The sequence below is a fragment of the Chiloscyllium punctatum genome, chromosome 31, assembly GCF_047496795.1.
Source record: "Chiloscyllium punctatum isolate Juve2018m chromosome 31, sChiPun1.3, whole genome shotgun sequence".
In the NCBI taxonomy this organism is placed as follows: Eukaryota; Metazoa; Chordata; class Chondrichthyes; order Orectolobiformes; family Hemiscylliidae; genus Chiloscyllium; species Chiloscyllium punctatum.
In genome coordinates, this window is record NC_092769.1 from 77,372,576 (window position 1) to 77,391,471 (window position 18,896).

The 18,896-nt window shown below is 52.1% G+C and overlaps 1 protein-coding gene across 2 annotated transcripts in view; it reads right to left on the bottom strand.

Annotated features, from left to right (window-relative positions):
• Window positions 1–11,631: 11,631 nt before the first annotated feature.
• Window positions 11,632–18,896, bottom strand: part of LOC140457137 (phospholipase A and acyltransferase 3-like) — a 50,491-nt gene continuing 43,226 nt past the window's right edge. For both annotated transcript variants that reach the window (XM_072551173.1, XM_072551174.1), the window contains exons 4-5: window positions 13,120–13,388; window positions 11,632–12,056 (exon numbers count right to left, since the gene is read on the bottom strand). In XM_072551173.1, the coding sequence (XP_072407274.1) occupies window positions 11,946–12,056; window positions 13,120–13,388 (380 nt within the window). In that variant the 3' untranslated portion in view covers window positions 11,632–11,945. The remainder of the gene's footprint in view (window positions 12,057–13,119; window positions 13,389–18,896) is intronic.

Sequence of the window (18,896 nt, forward strand, 5' to 3'; positions counted from 1 at the left end):
GTCGCCTGCGAGAGAGAGAGAGAGGGCACAGAGGGAACCCGCTGTTACTCCCTGGCACGGGCTGGCAAACAGCACTCTGGATGTCCCCCAGCCAACGGAATACACGGTCCAATGTGGGAAACGTTGCGGTCTCCCTGTGCACGGTCAGATCCCACTCACAGCAATAAAAGAGTGACCCAGACTGTCCGCCCTGAGTGAGGGATAAATATCGGACCTCAGCACCCCTGCCACAACTCCCCCAGCACTGACCCTCCGACAGTGCCCACTCCCCCAGCACTGACCCTCCGACAGTGCCCACTCCCTCAGCACTGACCCTCCGACAGTTCCCACTCCCTCAGCACTGACCCTCCGACAGTGCCCACTCCCTCAGCACTGACCCTCCGACAGTGCCCGCTCCCTCAGCACTGACCCTCCGACAGTGCCCACTCCCTCAGCACCCACACCCTCAGCACTGACCCTCCAATGGTGCGGCACTCCCTCAGCACTGACCCTCCGACAGTGCCCACTCCCCCAGCATGACCCTCCGACAGCGCCCACTCCCAGTACTGACCCTCCGACAGTGCCCACTTCCTCAGCACTGACCCTCCAATGGTGCGGCACTCCCTCAGCACTGACCCTCCGACAGTGCCCACTCCCTCAGCACTGACCCTCCGACTGTGGCTGCTCCCTCAGCACTGACCCTCTGATTGTGCCCGCTCCCTCAGTACTGACCCTCCGACTGTGCCCACTCCCTCAGCACTGACCCTCTGACAGTGCCCACTCCGTCAGCACGGACCCTCCGACAGTGCCCACCCCTTCAGTACTGACTCTCCCAGAGTCCCCACTCCCTCAGTACTGACCGTCCGACAGTCCCCACTCCCTCAGCACTGACCCTCCGACAGTCCCCACTCCCTCAGCACTGACCCTCCGACAGTCCCCACTCCCTCAGCACTGACCCTCCGACAGTCCCCACCCCTTCAGTACTGACTCTCCCAGAGTCCCCACTCCCTCAGTACTGACCGTCCGACAGTCCCCACTCCCTCAGCACTGACCCTCCGACAGTCCCCACTCCCTCAGTACTGACCCTCCGACAGTGCCCACTTCCTCAGCACTGACCCTCCAATAGTGCGGCACTCCCTCAGCACTGACCCTCCGACAGTCCCCACTCCCTCAGTACTGACCCTCCGACAGTCCCCACTCCCTCAGTACTGACCCTCCGACAGTGCCCACTCCCTCAGCACTGACCCTCCGACAGTCCCCACTCCCTCAGTACTGACCCTCCGACAGTGCCCACTCCCTCAGCACTGACCCTCTGACAGTGCGGCACTCCCTCAGCACTGACCCTCCGACAGTGCGGCCCTCCCTCAGGACTGACCCTCCGACAGTGCGGCCCTCCCTCAGCACTGACCCTCTGACAGTGCGGCCCTCCCTCAGCACTGACCCTCCGACAGTGCGGCCCTCCCTCAGCACTGACCCTCCGACAGTGCGGCCCTCCCTCAGTACTGACCCTCTGACAGTGCGGCACTCCCTCAGCCCTGACCCCCCTCTGATAGTGCCCACTTTAGATTAGATTAGATTACTTCCAGTGTGGAAACAGGCCCTTCGGCCCAACAAGTCCACACCGACCCGCCGAAGCGCAACCCACCCATACCCCTACATCTACCCCTTACCTAACACTATGGGCAATTTAGCATGGCCAATTCACCCTGACCTGCACATCTTTGGACTGTGGGAGGAAACCGGAGCGCCCGGAGGAAACCCACGCAGACACGGGGAGAACGTGCAAACTCCACACAGTCAGTCGCCTGAGGCGGGAATTGAACCCTGGCGCTGTGAGGCAGCAGTGCTAACCACTGTGCCACCATGCCGCCCACTTCCTCAGCACTGACCCTCCAATGGTGCGGCACTCCCTCAGCACTGACCCTCCGACAGTACCCACTCCCTCAGCACTGACCCTCCGACAGACCCCACTCCCTCAACACTGACCCTCCGACAGACCCCACTCCCTCAGCACTGACCCTCCGACTGTGTGGCACTCCCTCAGCACTGACCCTCCGACTGTGCGGCACTCCCTCAGCACTGACCCTCCGACTGTGCGGCACTCCCTCAGCACTGACCCTCCGACAGACCCCACTCCCTCAGCACTGACCCTCCGACTGTGCGGCACTCCCTCAGCACTGACCCTCCGACAGACCCCACTCCCTCAGCACTGACCCTCCGACAGTGCGGCCCTCCCTCTGGACTGACCCTCCGACAGACCCCACTCCCTCAGCATTGACCCTCCGACAGTGCGGCCCTCCCTCAGCACTGACCCTCCGACAGTGCGGCCCTCCCTCAGCACTGACCCTCCGACTGTGCAGTACTCCCTCAGCACTGACCCTCCGACAGTGCGTCCCTCTCTCAGCACTGACTGACTGTGCAGTACTCCCTCAGGACTGACCCTCCGACAGTGCGGCCCTCCCTCAGCACTGACCCTCTGACAGTGCGGCCCTCCCTCAGCACTGACCCTCCGACAGTGCGGCCCTCCCTCAGCACTGACCCTCTGACAGTGCGGCCCTCCCTCAGCACTGACCCTCGGACAGTGCGGCCCTCCCTCAGCACTGACCCTCCGACAGTGCGGCTCTCCCTCAGCACTGACCCTCCGACGGTGCAGTACTCCCTCAGCACTGACCCTCCGACAGTGCGGCCCTCCCTCAGCACTGACCCTCCGACAGTGCGGCCCTCCCTCAGGACTGACCCTCCGACAGTGCGGCCCTCCCTCAGGACTGACCCTCCGACAGTGCGGCCCTCCCTCAGCACTGACCCTCCGACAGTGCGGCCCTCCCTCAGCACTGACCCTCCGACAGTGCGGCCCTCCCTCAGGACTGACCCTCCCACAGTGCAGTACTCCTGAAAGGTCAGGAATGGAGCAGCATTAGAGTGAGAGCCCAGTCATCCAGATGCTCAGCACTGAAGCCGAGATTGGGCGTGGAGTCGCAACTCTGTGCCTGTGGTACCAAATATTCACAGTGCTGAGCAGCTGACCATCTCAGTCTGCTGTCTTTGTTTAGAATAATTGGGTTTGGCCAGGATTCTCATGGGTGTGCTGTCCAAATCCCAGTTCCTGATTCACTGCTGGAACGCGGTCACAGTGGATGCTGAAGGATGGGGAAGTGGTAACGGGTACCTCCCAGTAGCTCCCCCTGCGACTGGTTGAGGTGGGGGGAGGGATGGCATTCCCCGCTGAGATTCAATAATCAGACAATGTGCAGTGTTAGCTGAAATCTGTACCGCCCCTGCACCTTGTCAGTGAGCAGTCTGCTATGCTGGGAGGGGGGCGTTGACTGGGAACAGGGTGGAGTGGGTGGTGCTGTCGAAAACAGTTTGAGAGTCTGAGGGGAGAAACAGAGAGAAGTGCGCGGGGATGCCAGGAACAGAGACCAATGGCCAGAACGGAGGTAGAGTCAGTCAGAGGGCATCGTGCAACCAAAGGAATGCCAAATTGCAAACAAAAATAACATCCACTGGGCAGGATCTGGGTGCTGATTGGTTGAAAGGTCACACGAATATGGAAGACAGGAGAAGGATTAGGCCATTCGGCCCCTCGAGCCTGGACCGCCACTCCCTATGATCATGGCTGATCGTCAAACTCAGTAATCCCAATCCCACCCTCCCTGTGTAGCCCTCGATTCCTTCGGCGACACCTACCTCTGTCTTGAAAACAAAATGTTTCGACTCAACCATTTTCCGTGGCAGAGAGTTCCCACAGGCTCACCACTCTCTGGGTGAAGGTCACTGCTCCACCTCTCAGTCCTGAAAGGTTGACCACCACCACCCCCCCCCCCCCCCCCCCCCCCCCCAACCCCCACCAATCCTTACATTATGTCCTTTCGTTTATAGAATCCCGACAGCGTGGCAAGCCATTTGGTACACTGAGTCCGCACTGAGGCCCCAAAGAGCATCCTACCCAGACCCACTGTGAGAGGTAATTTCGGTTTGCAATTTTAAGATGTGCCTAGACCACAGACTGATCTATAATAAAAGATAAAACTTTTGCTTCTTTTCTAAAACATTAGACTTTTGCTTTCTTAAAACATTTTGTATACTCAAAAGTAGAATAGTTTAAAATAGTGCATGCAGTTTGTGAGCAGAGTAAAACAAACAGGCCCTTGATTGATGAAACCATAAACACAGGCAGGGAAGGATGAGTCCTTGACTGATAAAGACTGCAGGACAGGGAAACGACTCGAGAGACATCTGCTACAGATTGATACAGAGACATCTGCTACAGATTGATAAGACCGTTAGCACAGACAGAGAAGAATAAGTCTTTGACTGATAAGACTACAGTGGGAGAAAAATAACACCTCTAGGGTCTGGAGGCATTTAGAACATAGAACATAGAACAATACAGCACAGAACAGGCCCTTCGGCCCACGATGTTGTGCCGAACTTCTATCCTAGATTAAGCACCCATCCATGTACCTATCCAAATGCCGCTTAAAGGTCGCCAATGAATCTGACTCTACCACTCCCTCGGGCAGCGCATTCCATGCCCCCACCACTCTCTGGGTAAAGAACCCACCCCTGACATCTCCCCTATACCTTCCACCCTTCACCTTAAATTTATGTCCCCTTGTAACACTCTGTTGTACCCGGGGAAAAAGTTTCTGACTGTCTACTCTATCTATTCCTCTGATCATCTTATAAACCTCTATCAAGTCACCCCTCATCCTTCGCCGTTCCAACGAGAAAAGGCCGAGAACTCTCAACCTATCCTCATACGACCTACTCTCCATTCCAGGCAACATCCTGGTAAATCTTCTCTGCACCCTCTCCAAAGCTTCCACATCTTTCCTAAAGTGAGGCGACCAGAACTGCACACAGTACTCCAAATGTGGCCTAACCAAAGTCCTGTACAGCTGCAACATCGCCTCACGACTCTTAAATTCAATCCCTCTGCTAATGAACGATAATACTCCATAGGCCTTCTTACAAACTCTATCCACCTGAGTGGCAACTTTCAAAGATCTATGTACATAGACCCCAAGATCCCTCTGTTCCTCCACCTGACCAAGAACCCTACCATTAACCCTGTATTCCGCATTCTTATTTGTTCTTCCAAAATGGACAACCTCACACTTGGCAGGGTTGAACTCCATCTGCCACTCCTCAGCCCAGCTCTGCATCATATTTGTTGCAGACTTTGTGATAAGGATGCAAGTTGGAGAACAATGATGTTTTTAAGAATGTGAACCTCATGGCTCGTTAAGACCAAGGAGGGGAGGGACTTGTGCTGTATATAATGAGAAACTTTGTAAGCCTCAGCGCGCCTTTTACTCAGAAGGCTGCCCATCTCTGCAGACTTGCTAATAAAGCTTTGTTTTCCTGAATTTGTCTAGAGCGATTATTAAGAAGCAATTTTCGTTTCTAACACCCACCCCTCATCCTTCATTTCCCACGGCCAATCCACCCTAACCTGCACATCCCTGGGCACTATGGGACAATTTCCCATGGCCAATCCACCCTAACCTGCACATCCCTGGACACTATGGGACAATTTCCCATGGCCAATCCACCCTAACCTGCACATCCTTGGGCACTATGGGACAATTTCCCACGGCCAATCCACCCTAACCTGCACATCCCTGGACACTGTGGGACAATTTCCCACGGCCAATCCACCCTAACCTGCACATCCCTGGGCACTGTGGGACAATTTCCCATGGGCAATCCACCCTAACCTACACATCCCTGGACGCTATGGGACAATTTCCCACGGCTAACCCACCCTAACCTGCACATCCCTGGACACTATGGGACAATTTCCCATGGCCAATCCACCCTAACCTGCACATCCCTGGACACTATGGGACAATTTCCCATGGCCAATCCACCCTAACCTGCACATCCCTGGACACTATGGGACAATTTCCCATGGCCAATCCACCCTAACCTGCACATCCCTGGGCACTATGGGACAATTTCCCATGGCCAATCCACCCTAACCTGCACATCCCTGGACACTATGGGACAATTTCCCATGACCAATCCACCCTAACCTGTACATCCCTGGACATTATGGGACAATTTCCCATGGCCAATCCACCCCAACCTGCACATCCCTGGGCACTATGGGACAATTTTGCGTGGCCAATTCACCCTGACCTGCACATCTTTGGACTGTGGGAGGAAACCGGAGCACCCGGAGGAAACCCACATAGACACGGGGAGAATGTGCAAACTCCACACAGACAGTTGCCTGAGGGTGGGATCGAACCCGGGTCCCTGGTGCTGGGAGGCAGCAGTGCTAACCACTGAGGCACCGTGCATCCTTCGGCATCCTTTCCTGTTTGAATTTTACAGGTTTCTACGGGGTTCCCCCCACTCCCGCTATTTCTTCTAAACTACCAGGTGAACATAGTCCTAACTGACCCAGTGTCTCTCGATGGGATTGTGTCATCAGGATCTTATGAGAAGGAAGTCACTTGACTAACTGTCTAAAATTGCTGGGTAATTCTCCCAAGCAGGATGCTGAGAAATGTTTCCGGGATAGCTAGCAGGAATATTCCAATCCGTACAACCCAGTGACGACCGACTGAGTACCACGATGATGGACTGCCACCCCCCTCCCCCCAGCGCAGCTTAAAAAGGAGCCCGAGACCTTCTCAAGCTGCGGAAACTCAGAGAGACTTTCTGCCAGTCCACCTCTCCCTCAGCGGATTTGCGCCCAGTTGAACTCAGACGATGAATTCAGGTAACCTGTAATTAAAAAGATGAGAACGTGAAGCAAAGGCAGTGCTGCAAACTATGGTACAACTATCAATTTCACAATATTACAGTCCAGGATATGATTTTCCTAGCATTACTAAATCCACGGGATACCATAAATATTTTTTACAACCTAATTAAATGGCTTAATTTGCAGATTTAAGTTACCAATATACGTTATTAATATCAAAAACACAGTTTAGGTTTTAATTTGACCGACTAATTGAATTATTTACGTTAATCTTTTCTTTTTCAGGTATGAAATTATTGATTTTCAAGAATTCCCTTTAAGCTATTGCTTTTAAATTATTTATTTCAAGTTATCGATCAAGATTAATTACCATTTTCATTATTACTGAGGTTGAACTGTTCATGGTAGCGTATTAAACATTGAGTTTTAGCTCCCGATTTATAGTTATTTATTTTGTTTTGATTTTGTTTTCGAACTGCTTAAAGTTATTGGCATCAAATTGCTCAACGATTTTAAATTAAAAACATTAAGCAATTGATTTGGAGTTAATTACTATAAAATGTTGGATTTTGATTTTGTATTTTAAACAATTTTACATTGATAACAAAAATTGTTATAATAATGTTAAAGTATAGACTTAAAATCGATTGAGTTTGGCGACTTGATTCCCTGTTTTGATCATTTTAATTTCTTGATGATACATAGCCAATACTGGTGATTTAATGATTTGGAGATGCCAGTATTGGACTGGGGTGTACAAAGTTAAAAATCACACAACACCAGGTTATAGTCCAACAGGTTTAATTGGAAGTTGTCAACCACCTGATGAAGGAGCGACGCTCCGAAAGTTAGTGCTTCCAATTAAACTCATTGGACTATAACCAGTGATTTCAGCTATTAATTAAAAGTTAAAATTGAAGAACAGGAACTAGAATCCTCTATTTTAATTGTGAACACAGATGAGTTTAAATTATTGGATATAAGTTAGCTATTTAGAGGTAATAATTTCTTTTATTTTCTTATTACGTTTCTATTTTTTTTCTTTTTTTTCTTTTTTCCTTTCTTTCTTCCCCCCAGCACCCATGTTGTGTGTGTGCAGGTATGGTAATAATTTCTTCAAAGCTTCTGTTATTAAATTGTGGTGATGTTCACTCATTGATTTGAAGTTAATTATTTAAATTATTAATTTAAATTCTGTATTTTGATGAAAGATTATGATGTCAGATTGCCTACACTGGTAATTTTAAAGCTATTGATGTGAAGTTAATTCTTTAGAGATGTTATGTTTAGTACAACATTTTGATTAAATTTTCCGATGTTAAATTGTCTACGCCACTGATTTTCAACGATTGATTTGAAGTTAATTATTTAGATATAGTAATTTTAATTCTGTATTTTAATTAAACTTTCAGATATTAAAATTGTCTACACCAGTAATTTTCAACTATTGACATTAAGTTACCCATTTTGAAATATTAATTTTAAGATAACATTTGAATAAACTTTCTGATGTTACATTGTAAACACCAGTAATTTTCAACTTCTGATTTAAAGTTAATTATTTAGAGATAGTAATTTTAATGCCATGTTTTAAATAAACTTTCTGATGTTAAATTGTCTAAACCAGTAATTTTCAACGATTGATTTGAAATTAATTATTGAGAGGTCGTAATTTTAATTCTGCATTTTGAAGTTTCTGACATTAAATTGTCCTCGCTGGCGATTTTAAATGATTGATTGTAAGATTTTGGAGCAGCTGGTATCACGAATTGCTGAGTTTAAATTCCCAATTTGAAGATAATTTGTTAATTTAATTAATTTAACCTTTTCCAACACCCAGCCCCACTTTAAAAAGTTAATCCTTCATTATGTTCTTCTGTAAATCCCTCTCCAAATCAATAAATTCCTCACCCTTCAGATACCCCTCAGTCCCCTCAATAAGTTTAAATAGACATAAAGTCACTCGTTATTTCTATAATTTATGATTAATCCTCCATCTCTCCCATTCCCCTACAATATCCTCTGGTTGCCAAGGACCACGTTGCTATGGTCTCAGCAGACCGGAAGATCCACCGCATGGCCCCCCTGGGATATGTAGTCCGCACGTCCAGGCCCGCCGGTGGACGCGCGGCCCGCTGGGAAATGTAGTCCCGTTGTCCGCCCCTTCCATAGTGACGCGTCCGGTGCCTGAACTACATATGCCGGCGGGCAAGCACCGCCGAGGAGGGCAAGGGGTAGTCAAGAGGTGACGACATGTCGCGGTCCTCCGACGCTGACTTTGAGGGTCTTGTGGTTCCCAGCAGCAATTGCACCCTTCAAACCAGATTCCAAAATAAAAATGTTTATTCTATAATTTAAAACGTCAATCACACATATTTTCACAAATATACATAGAGATATTTGCACAATTTAAAAAAAAATGCATTATTACTAGAAAAATGTTTGCGCCTTAAAATATTGATTTGGGTTTTATCAATATTTATCCAATTTATTCTCCTTCAGTTACTCATGACAATATAAATTTACATTTAAAAATATAATTGGACTGATTGTCACAAGGTGGATCTCCCACAACGTGAAAGAAAAAGAGAAATTGCTGGAAAAGCTGAGCAGGTCTGGCAGCAACTGTGGAAATAAATCTGAATAAAGCGTTTTGGATTGAGTGGCCTTTCCTCAGACCCCAGGACTTTTCCAGCAATTTCTGATTTTGTTCCTGATTTACAGCAGCCACAATTCTTTCGGTTCTCAGGGAATGTGAGTTCCCTCGTTTGGGGCAGTTTAATCAGGGAGCCCTGGCTGACAGATACAAGCAAGAGTGTCAGAGGTTCAGTTCACTCTGAGAGCTGGCTCTGAGGGAGCTGGATCAGTGTCATGGACTCTTCCTGTGAACATAAAGGGTGACTTGGTGACAAGATACCTGCCTCTGTGGAGCTATTTCAACAATAATCTATGGTTAAGGTATATTTGCAAATATTTAACGAGAATGACATTGCTGAGTGGGGTAGCAGACTTCAGGGGCTGAATGACCATCTCATATTCCCAGTCTCATACCTGTTGACGCTGAGTGGGTAGAATTTCCTCCTGTCTCTCTCACGGAAAGAGTGAGCCCTCAGACAGAACCGGCAGCAGACAATGCAGGTGAAAGTTCCACAGTCCGGTACTCAAGGACTGCTGCCCTGTCGGAGGGTCAGAGCTGAGGGAGTGGGCACTGTCAGAGGGTCAGTGCTGAGGGAGTGGGCACTGTCGGAGGGTCAGTGCTGAGGGAGTGGGTACTGTGGGAGGGTCAGTGCTGAGGGAGTGGGCACTGTCGGAAGGTCAGTGCTGAGGGAGTGCCGCACTGTCGGAGGGTCAGTGCTGAGGGAGTGGGCACTGTCGGAGAGTCAGTGCTGAGGGAGTTGTGGATGTTTCTGACATGTCATGCCCTTGGTTTCCCCACAGCTCGAGTGTGGAATCTTGTTTCTCCCATTGGATGCCAACACGGATTAGCATTTCCAGAATCCCAGACGTTCCGGGAGATTTTCCCTTCCAGCTGTCACTTCCTTTTAGCTGTTTGTTTGTGTGAAACAATCTCGCAGTCTCTCCCAAACCCCACAACACACATCACAATCTCCAGCCTGTTACACAGGAACAGCAGGAGGCCATTCAGCCCCCCTCCTCCAGCCTGCTCCACCCAGTCAAATGCTCCTCTGTGAGATTGCCTGGGCCTCACTTTCCCCCCCCACACCCCACTCGCTGGACTTGATGGCTGGGAGACCAGGAGGGGAAAGGGGGTTATTGGGAACGTAGTAATGGTGGGCAACAGGAACTCTCAGGTTTTGGCAGAACATGGCACTGTCTGAGAATCGGCCATTACCCTCCATTGGGCAGCAGTTAGACTCCCCAATGGCTCCTTTAGCAGACCCCATCCGTCATTCTCAAAGCCCCAGGGACGGGTTGGAGAGTGAATGGACCAGCCTAGAGTCTTTGAGGTCTTGGGGAGAAGCTGCAATATACTCAAGGGGGTGGGGGAGTTGGGGCCAGGTTGAGTACTATAGGAGTCAGGGTGGGAATGTGTGTGTGTATGTGAGAGGGGGGAAAAGTCTGTGTGCGCACAATGAGAGAAAGAGGGAATGTGGGTGTGAGAGAGAATGTGCATGGGTGGGAGAGTGTGTGAGTTGAAGAGAGTATGTGCCTGTGTGAGTATGTACGAGAGTGTGAGAGTGTTACCAGTGCGTATGTGAGAGGGAGTGCATTTGAGAGTATGAGTGTGTGTGTGAGGGTGAGTGTGTGTGAGACAGTGTGTAAATGTGTGAAAGCCTTTGTGTGACTGTGTGAGAGTATGAGAGAGAATGTGAGATTGTCAGTGTGTGTGTGTGTGTGTGTGTGAGGGAGAATGTGTGTGTGAGAGACTGTGAGGGAAAGTGTGTGTGAGAGACTGAGGGAGAGGATGTGTATGAATGTGAGGGAGAGTGTGTGAGGGAGAGGAGAGGGTGTGTGTGAGTGTGAGGAAGAGAGTGTGTGAGTGTGAGAGAGAGAGAGTGTGTGTTTGAGAGACTGAGGGAGAGGATGTGTATGAATGTGAGGGAGTGTGTGTGTGAGACTGAGGGAGAGGATGTGTATGAATGTGAGGGAGAGTGTGTGTGAGGGAGAGTGTGTGTGTGAGACTGAGGGAGAGGATGTGTATGAATGTGAGGGAGAGTGTGTGTGAGGGAGAGTGTGTGTGTGAGACTGAGGGAGAGGATGTGTATGAATGTGAGGGAGAGTGTGTGTTTGTTCAGGAGTATAACTGAGATTATCGCAATGAGAATGCAGCCTGCCTTGATATCTGACTGGAGATGAATAGCAGATGTCTGGGTGAGGGTGGGGTGGGAGGAGGGGTGTGGGTGGGTGTGAGATTGGCATCTCAAGGGGGTACGACACTGGGCAGTAGATTTCCAAAGAGAGAACACGTAGACAGAAACACACAGCCTTTATTGATCACAGAGAGCGAGAGAGACAGAGCCCGGTGACAGATTATTCCAGATTGAGCCAGATAATTCCCAGCTCCCGACACAGACTCCCCTGTGCGCCCTCGCTCCCTCTCCCACCCCCACCCCCCAGGCTGACTGCTGGATCTCACAGTAGTCTCATTGCGGAGTCGGGGGTGGGTATAAGGGGATGGTGGACACTCCGCAGATGTCTGTGTGTCTGTCCGGTCCCCCGGCTGCCTGTCTCTCCCGCTGGTCGGAGAGCCTCCAGGACATTCGGCCCCTCCCTGGTGACTCGCTCACTCCTTCTGCCTGTCTCTCCTCTTCACCAGTTGGTAACAGAGCCCAGCAATGGTGCCCAGGGCGATCACCCCCACTGCAGCCTTGGCAGCGACCATCACATCATCCACCTGGGGACGACGGGGGAGGGGGGGGGGGGGGGGGGGGGAGGGGGGAGAGACCGTGAGAAATCAGCAACACACCATAACAGTAACATACAGAGTAAAGCTCCCTCTACACTGTCCCCCCCATCAAACACTCCCAGGGACAGGGACAGCATGGGGTTAGATACAGAGTAAAGCTCCCTCTACACTGTCCCCCCATCAAACACTCCCCAGGACAGGGACAGCACGGAGTTAGATACAGAGTAAAGCTCCCTCTACACTGTCCCCCCCATCAAACACTCCCCAGGACAGGGACAGCACGGAGTTAGATACAGAGTAAAGCTCCCTCTACACTGTCCCCCCCCATCAAACACTCCCAGGGACAGGGACAGCATGGGGTTAGATACAGAGTAAAGCTCCCTCTACACTGTCCCCCATCAAACACCCCCAGGACAGGGACAGCACGGGGTTAGATACAGAGTAAAGCTCCCTCTACACTGTCCCCCCATCAAACACTCCCAGGGACAGGGACAGCACGGGGTTAGATACAGAGTAAAGCTTCTGCTACACTGTCCCCCTCATCAAACACCCCAGGGACAGGGACAGCACAGGGTTAGATACAGAGTAAAGCTCCCTCTACACCGTCCCCCATCAAACACTCCCAAGGACAGGGACAGCACGGGGTTAGATACAGAGTACAGCTCCCTCTACACTGTCCCCATCAAACACTCCCAGGGACAGGGACAGCACGGGGTTAGATACAGAGTAAAGCTTCTGCTACACTGTTTCCCCATTGCCCCCACTCAGTGAGTGAGGAGGGATTTTGGGTGGGAGTGGGGGGGGGGGGTGGGGGTGGGGAGAGGAGTGAGGTTGACAGCACGGAAACAGACCGTTCGGCCCGACCTGACCGGGCCTACAGCCGCCTCCTCAGATCCCCACCGACTCACTCTCGTCTCCGGGAACCCCCTCACATCCCCTCCCCCCCCTCGTCTGACGTGGGCCGTTCGAGAATCCGGGCCCCCCCCACCTCCCCCCACGGGGGCGGTGGAGACGTCACTGAGGGGCGCTACGCGAATGCAGACAGACTGACCTGGCCGGAGTGGGCCACACCGTAGCGGAGGTCGGTGACAAAATGCTCGCAGTTGGCCGAGGTCACACTGTAGTCGACCTCCTCCCCAACCCTGCTCTCCGCCTCCTTGAGGATCTCCTGGGTGGGGCGTACCGCCATCTTGCCGTCGAAGATGTTGTTGACTTGGTAACGGTCACGGCCCACCACCTGGCCCAGGGGATCCTTACGGATGCAGGCCTTCTCGGTGAAAACCGACATCAGGCTGGCCACTCCCGCATCACACACCTCACCTGGGGACAGACGGAGAGAAACCCAGGAGATAGGAGGCCATTCAGCCCTTCCATCCCGCTCCACCATCCATCACCAGCATGGCTGACCGTCCAATTCCTCACCCAGCTTTCTCCCCATGACCTTTGATCCCATTCGCCCCAAGTGCTATTTCACACCGTCTCTTAGAGCCCACAGAGTGTGGAAACAGGCCATTCGGCCCAACACATCCACACCGACCCTCCGCATCCCAGAACCACTCCCCTACCCTATTACTCAACATTTACCCCTGACTAAAGCACCTAACCTGCACATCCCTGGACACTGTGGGACAATTTCCCATGGCCAATCCACCCTAACCTGCACATCCCTGGACACTATGGGACAATTTCCCACGGCCAATCCACCCTAACCTGCACATCCCTGGACACTATGGGACAATTTCCCATGGCCAACCCACCCTAACCTGTACATCCCTGGACACTATGGGACAATTTCCCACGGCCAATCCACCCTGACCTACACATCCCTGGACACTATGGGACAATTTCCCACGGCCAATCCACCCTAACCTGCACACCCCTGGACACTGTGGGACAATTTCCCACGGCCAATCCACCCCAACCTGTACATCCCTGGGCACTATGGGACAATTTCCCATGGCCAATCCACCCTAACCTGCACATCCCTGGACACTATGGGACAATTTCCCACGGCCAATCCACCCCAACCTGTACATCCCTGGACACTGTGGGACAATTTCCCACGGCGGCAATCCACCCTAACCTGCACATCCCTGGGCACTATGGGACAATTTCCCACGGCCAATCCACCCTAACCTGCACATCCCTGGACACTATGGGACAATTTCCCACAGCCAATCCACCCTAACCTGCACATCCCTGGGCACTATGGGACAATTTCCCACAGTCAATCCACCCTAACCTGCACATCCCTGGACACTATGGGACAACTTCCCATGGCCAATCCACCCTAACCTGCACATCCCTGGACACTATGGTACAATTTCCCACGGCCAATCCACCCTAACCTGTACATCCCTGGGCACTGTGGGACAATGTCCCATGACCAATCCACCCTAACCTGCACATCCCTGGGCACTATGGGACAATTTCCCATGACCAATCCACCCTAACCTGCACATTCCTGGGCACTGTGGGACAATGTCCCATGACCAATCCACCCTAACCTGTACATCCCTGGGCACTATGGGACAATTTCCCATGGCCAATCCACCCTAACCTGTACATCCCAGGAAACTGTGGGACAATTTCCCATGACCAACCCACCCTAACCTGCACATCCCTGGGCACTGTGGGACAATTTCCCATGGTCAATCCACCCTAACCTGCACATCCCTGGGCATTATGGGACAATTTCCCACAGTCAATCCACGCTAACCTGCACATCCCTGGGCACTATGGGACAATTTCCCATGGTCAATCCACCCTAACCTGCACATCCCTGGACACTATGGGACAATTTCCCACAGTCAATCCACCCTAACCTGCACATCCCTGGACACTATGGGACAATTTCCCATGGTCAATCCACCCTAACCAGCACATCCCTGGACACTGTGGGACAATGTCCCATGACCAATCCACCCTAACCTGTACATCCCTGGGCACTATGGGACAATTTCCCATGGCCAATCCACCCTAACCTGTACATCCCAGGACACTGTGGGACAATTTCCCATGACCAACCCACCCTAACCTGCACATCCCTGGGCACTGTGGGACAATTTCCCATGGCCAATCCACCCTAACCTATACATCCCTGGACACTATGGGACAATTTCCCATGGCCAATCCACCCTGACCTGCACATCCCTGGACACTATGGGACAATTTCCCCACGGCCAATCCACCCTAATCTGCACATCCCTGGGCACTATGGGACAATTTAGCATGGCCAATCCACCCTAACCTGCACATCCCTGGGTACTATGGGACAATTTCCCACGACCAATCCACCCTAACCTGCACGTCCCTGGACACTATGGGACAATTTCCCATGGCCAATCCACCCTAACCTGCACATCCCTGGACACTATGGGACAATTTCCCACGGCCAATCCACCCTAACCTGCACATCCCTGGGCACTATGGATCAATTTCCCATGGCCAATCCACCCTGACCTGCACATCCCTGGACACTATGGGACAATTTCCCACGGCCAATCCACCCTGACCTGCACATTCCTGGACACTATGGGACAATTTCCCATGGCCAATCCACCCTAACCTGCACATCCCTGGACACTGTGGGACAATTTCCCATGACCAATCCACCCTGACCTGTACATCCCTGGGCAGTATGGGACAATTTCCCACGGCCAATCCACCCTAACCTGCACATCCCTGGACAGGATGGGACAATTTCCCTTGGCCAATCCACCCTAACCTGCACATCCCTGGGCACTATGGGACAATTTCCCATGGCCAATCCACCCTAACCTGCACATCCCTGGGCACTATGGGACAATTTCCCATGGCCAATCCACCCTAACCTGCACATCCCTGGGCACGATGGGACAATTTCCCTTGGCCAATCCACCCTAACCTGCACATCCCTGGGCACTATGGGACAATTTCCCATGGCCAATCCACCCTAACCTGTACATCCCAGGGCACTATGGGACAATTTCCCATGGCCAATCCACCCTAACCTGCACATCCCTGGACACTATGGGACAATTTCCCTTGGCCAATCCACCCTAACCTGCACATCCCTGGGCACTATGGGACAATTTCCCATGGCCAATCTACCCTAACCTGCACATCCCTGGGCACTATGGACAATTTGCTATGGCCAATCCACCCTAACCTGCACATCCCTGGGCACTATGGGACAATTTCCCACGGCCAATCCACCCTAACCTGCACATCCCTGGGCACTATGGGACAATTTCCCACGGCCAATCCACCCTAACCTGTCATCCCTGGGCACTATGGGACAATTTCCCATGACCAATCCACCCTAACCTGCACATCCCTGGACACTGTGGGACAATTTCCCACGGCCAATCCACCCTAACCTACACATCCCTGAGCACTATGGGACAATTTCCCATGGTCAATCCACCCTAACCTGCACATCCCTGGACACTATGGGACAATTTCCCACAGTCAATCCACCCTAACCTGCACATCCCTGGGCACTGTGGGACAATTTCCCATGGTCAATCCACCCTAACCTGCACATCCCTGGACACTATGGGACAATTTCCCACGGCCAATCCACCCTAACCTGCACATCCCTGGGCACTATGGGACAATTTCCCACGGCCAATCCACCCTAACCTGTACATCCCTGGGCACTATGGGACAATTTCCCATGGCCAATCCACCCTAACCTGCACATCTGGGCACTGTGGGACAATTTCCCACGGCCAATCCACCCTAACCTGTACATCCCTGGACACTATGGTACAATTTCCCATGGCCAATCCACCCTAACCTGTACATCCCTGGGCACTATGGGACAATTTCCCATGGTCAATCCACCCTAACCTGCACATCCCTGGGCACTATGGGACAATTTCCCATGGCCAATCCACCCTAACCTGCACATCCCTGGACACTATGGGACAATTTCCCACGGCCAATCCACCCTAACCTGCACATCCCTGGACACTATGGGACAATTTCCCACGACCAATCCACCCTAACCTGTACATCCCTGGGCACTATGGGACAATTTCCCATGGTCAATCCACCCTAACCTGTACATCCCTGGGAACTATGGGACAATTTCCCACAGTCAGTCCACCCTAACCTGCACATCCCTGGGCACTATGGGACAATTTCCCACAGTCAATCCACACTAACCTGCACATCCCTGGGCACTATGGGACAATTTCCCATGGCCAATCCACCCTAACTTGCACATCCCTGGACACTATGGGACAATTTCCCATGGCCAATCCACCCTAACCTGCACATCCCTGGGCACTATGGGACAATTTCCCACAGTCAATCCACACTAACCTGCACATCCCTGGGCACTATGGGACAATTTCCCACAGTCAATCCACGCTAACCTGCACATCCCTGGGCACTATGGGACAATTTCCCATGGCCAACCCACCCTAACCTGCACATCCCTGGACACTATGGGACAATTTCCCACGGCCAATCCACACTAACCTGCACATCCCTGGGCACTATGGGACAATTTCCCACAGTCAATCCACACTAACCTGCACATCCCTGGGCACTATGGGACAATTTCCCACGGCCAATCCACCCTAATCTGCACATCCCTGGGCACTGTGTGACAATTTCCCACGGCCAATCCACCCTAACCTGCACATCCCTGGGCACTATGGGACAATTTCCCATGGCCAATCCACCCTAACCTGCACATGCCTGGGCACTATGGGACAATTTCCCATGGCCAACCCACCCTAACCTGCACATCCCTGGACACTATGGGACAATTTCCCACGGCCAACCCACCCTAACCTGCACATCCCTGGGCACTACAGGACAATTTCCCATGACCAATCCACCCTAACCTGCACATCCCTGGACACTATGGGACAATTTCCCACGGCCAATCCACCCTAACCTGCACATCCCTGGGCACTACGGGACAATTTCCCACGGCCAACCCACCCTAACCTGCACATCCCTGGGCACTACGGGACAATTTCCCACGACCAATCCACCCTAACCTGCACATCCCTGGACACTATGGGACAATTTCCCACGGCCAATCCACCCTAACCTGCACATCCCTGGGCACTATGGGACAATTTCCCATGGCCAATCCACCCTAACCTGCACACGTTTGGACTGTGGGAGGAAACCCGCACAGACCCAGGGGGATAATGTGCAAACTCCACACAGACAGTTGCCTGAGGGTGGGTTTGATCCCGGGTCCCTGGTGCTGGGAGGCAACAGTACTAACCACTGAACCACCCTCATGAACACATTCAATGATTTGTCCTCAACTCCTCCCTGTGGTAATGAATTCCACAGGCCCACCACTCTCTGGGTGAAGACATGTCTCCTCATCTGCGTCCTAAACCGTCCACCCTGAATCCTCAGACTGTGACCCTTGGTTCTGGATATACCCACCATCGGGAACACCCTGCCTGCATCTACCCTGGCTAGTCCTGTTCGAATTTTATTAGTCTCCATGAGATCACCCCTCACTCCTCTGGGCCATCCTAACCTAGTCAATCTCTCTGCATACGTCAGTCCCACCATCCCTGGACAGACAGGAGGCTGGGGGAACACAGCAAGGCAGGCAGCATCAGGAGGACAGGCAGGAGGCTGGGGGAACACAGCAAGGCAGGCAGCATCGGGAGGGACAGGCAGGAGGCTGGGGGAACACAGCAAGGCAGGCAGCATCAGGAGGACAGGCAGGAGGCTGGGGGAACACAGCAAGGCAGGCAGCATCGGGAGGGACAGGCAGGAGGCTGGGGGAACACAGCAAGGCAGGCAGCATCAGGAGAGACAGGCAGGAGGCTGGGGGAACACAGCAAGGCAGGCAGC